Source organism: Rhinopithecus bieti, unplaced genomic scaffold, assembly GCF_001698545.2.
Source record: "Rhinopithecus bieti isolate Rb0 unplaced genomic scaffold, ASM169854v2 scaffold_26199, whole genome shotgun sequence".
NCBI classification, from domain to species: domain Eukaryota; kingdom Metazoa; phylum Chordata; class Mammalia; order Primates; family Cercopithecidae; genus Rhinopithecus; species Rhinopithecus bieti.
In genome coordinates, this window is record NW_016811775.1 from 327,954 (window position 1) to 330,941 (window position 2,988).

Consider the following 2,988-nt stretch of genomic DNA (forward strand, 5'->3'; position numbering starts at 1 on the left):
CCACCGGGCGCTCGCCCAGGACTCCCCGGGCCTCGGGCCCGGCCTGCGCCTCGCCTTCCCGGCACGGCCGGCGACTCCCCAACGGCTACTACCCGGCGCACGGACTGGCCAGGCCCCGCGGGCCGGGCTCCAGGAAGGGCCTGCACGAACCCTACAGCGAGAGCGACGACGATTGGTGCTAAGCCCGGGCGAGGTGGCGCCCGCCCGGCCCCCCACGCACCCCACGCACACACCCCACCCGAGGAGCCGCGCAGAGGCCGCGGGGGCCCAGCACAGAGGGCCCGGGAGAGGGCCAGCCGGGAGACCCCAGACTCTGGAGAGGCCAGGGCTGGGCCACAAGGGTGTCCCGCAGAGACCCTCGGCCAGAAGAGACCCTCCTGGGCAGTCACGGCGCCCCCCACCCAGTCCTGATCCCCCCCACCTACGACGGGCTCTCGGGTGGGAGGCAGGGGGCAGACAGACCACAGCCAAGGGATTTGAATTAACTCAGCCATTTTTGGAGAACTTTGGGGAACATGGAAAACAAAAAACAAAAAAAAACAAAAAAAAAAACATTTTTAAAAGAAAAAACGGGGAGAAAAAAAATAGCTTCTATTGATGAGTTTTATCATCTCAATTGAATCTTTCCTTTCCCTGATGAACGAGAGCTGGTGGCCGAGTGCGGCAAAGAAACCGGAAGGAACCAGAACCCCAGCGCCCAACACCCATCACCAGACACACTCATATCCACACACGTTCTCAGACACACACAGGAGTGCTTGCCGGTTATACCAAACCCTACTATTACTGCCTGCAGAAATCAATTTAAAAAAAATAATAATAAACAATTTTAAAAAGGACAAAAAAATTAATGATTGAGAAAAGAGGCATTTTTTTCTGACATTTGGTCCTGCTTGAAATAACAAAAGAAGAAAAAAAAAACCCCACCATGACCACCGATTCCTTTGCTTCTTTTTTTCCTTTTTTCCTACCTTGTTTGAAAACCGTGGGCTTGGGACTGTGAATTATTGCATGACATTCAAAAGAAAAAAAAAAATAAAAAAAGTTGAATCAAAGGGTTTTTGGATGGGAGTGCTCTTTATCCCTTGGCTAGGTGCTGCCTGGGTGGGTCTCTCTTGGGGAATCATACAAAGAGGCACTTTGTTAGCTACTAGAAGCAGTGTTTAAAAGCGACAAAGAGGCCAGGCATTGTTGTGCACGCCTGTAATCCCAGCACTTTGGGAAGCCGAGGCAGATGGATCACTTGAGGTCAGGAGACCAGCCCGGCCAACATGGCAAAACCCCATCTCTACTAAAAATGAAAAAAAAAAAAAAATTAGCCACGCGTGGTTGCACACACCTGTAATCCCAGCTACTCCAGAGGCTGAGGCACGAGAATCACCTGAGCCTGAGAGGCGGAGGTTAACAGTGAGCCAAGATCCCACCACTGCACTCCAGCCTGAGTGACAGAGTGAGACTCTGTCTTTAAAAAAAGAAAAAAAGAAAAGAAAAAAAAGCCAGGCGCGGTGGCTCACGGAGGAAACTGCAGCTCTCCAGTCCCTGGCTATTTGCAATGTCTGGGTAATTGTCCCAATGACACAGAAAGCAATGCAAGCTTCTCCTGTCACGGGCCCCAGTGGAATGAGCTGGCTGAGTTGGAAGCTCAGGAAAGTAAAACACCGAAGATCCTATCCAGGTCCTTGGCAGCTGTCCTCGCTGGGGTGCAGGGCAGTGCACCCCGCCCTCCATGCACAGGTTCCTAGTTCTCCCAAAGCTTAGGTCTGAACTGAGAGCAGCCATCCTGGGCCAGGCGAGGTGGCTCAAGCCTGTAATGCAGCACTTTGGGAGTCCAAGGCGGGCAGATTGCTTGAAGCCAGGAGTTAGAGACCAGCCTGGCTAACATGTGAAACCCCGTCTCTACTAAAAATACAAAAATTAGCCAGGCGTAGTGGCGGGCGCCTGTAATCCCAGCTACTCGAGAGGCTGAGGCAGGAGAATCACTTGAACCCAAGAGGCGGAGGTTGCAGTGAGCCAAGATCGTGCCATTGCACTCCAACCTGGGCGACAGAGCAAGACTCTGTCTCAGATAATAATAATTTGGTCTTGTGGACACCCCCACCCCAAAGTGTTTCAGCCATCCTCAGAGTCCAAGACTCCTTTGAGAACGTCTGTTCTCAGAACAGTACCTGACCCACAGCAAGCTACTACTGACTATCACCATTACTACTGTAGCATTAAGGCAAACATTTTGAACAGGTCTTGTTCCAGACAACAGGCCCTGCTTGAGCTTACCTCAGGCAAGAAATCTGCAGACTCCAGATTGCAAGACAGGTATAAGTCCTTCTAAAATAATGGTAAGCCAAGTGTGGTGGCACGCACCTGTAGTTCCAGCTATTCAGGAGGCTGAGGCAGGAGGATCACTTGAGCCCATGGAGGTCAAGACCAGCTATGATCACACCTGTGAATAACCACTGCACTCCAGCCTGGGTGACGTAGAAAGATCCCATCTCTAAAAAAAAATAAAAGTAAAAATAAATAAATAAATAAAATAATGACATCTAGGAAAAGATCAGTCCAACAAGAAGTCAAAGTTTTGAGGCCGAGTGCGGTGGCTGACTCTTGTAATCTCAACACTTTGGGAGGATCGCTTGAGGCCAGTAGTTCAAGACCAGTGAGGCAACATAGCAAGACCCTGTCACTAAAAACAAAAAGGTTTTTTTTTAAGGCTGGGCACAGTGGCTCACACCTGTAATCCCAGCACTTTGGCAGGCCAAGGCAGGCAAATCACCAAGTCAGGAGTTTGAGACCAGCCTGGCCAACATAGTGAAACCCCATCTCTACTAAAAATACAAAAATTAGCTGGGTAAGGTGGTGCATGCCTATATTCCCAGCTACTTGGGAGGCTGAGGCAGGAGAATCGCTTGAACCTGGGAGGCAGAGGTTGTAGTGAGCTGAGATTACATCACTGCACTCCAGCCTGGGTGACAGAGTGAGACTCCGTCTCAAAAA

The 2,988-nt window shown here is 50.7% G+C and overlaps 1 protein-coding gene and 1 long non-coding RNA gene across 2 annotated transcripts in view; one reads left to right on the forward strand and one right to left on the reverse strand.

The window, feature by feature from the left end:
• Positions 1-1,058, forward strand: part of CACNA1A (calcium voltage-gated channel subunit alpha1 A) — a 267,197-nt gene extending 266,139 nt beyond the window's left edge. Inside the window, exon 50 of the mRNA XM_017895048.1 lies at positions 3-1,058. Coding sequence (XP_017750537.1) covers positions 3-182 — 180 coding nt within the window. The 3' untranslated portion in view covers positions 183-1,058. The remainder of the gene's footprint in view (positions 1-2) is intronic.
• A 1,392-nt stretch (positions 1,059-2,450) lies between these two features.
• The window catches only part of LOC108544107 (uncharacterized), a 43,218-nt gene continuing 42,680 nt past the window's right edge, over positions 2,451-2,988 (reverse strand). The window contains exon 3 of the long non-coding RNA XR_001889739.1: positions 2,451-2,488. This is a non-coding gene — a long non-coding RNA (uncharacterized LOC108544107). The remainder of the gene's footprint in view (positions 2,489-2,988) is intronic.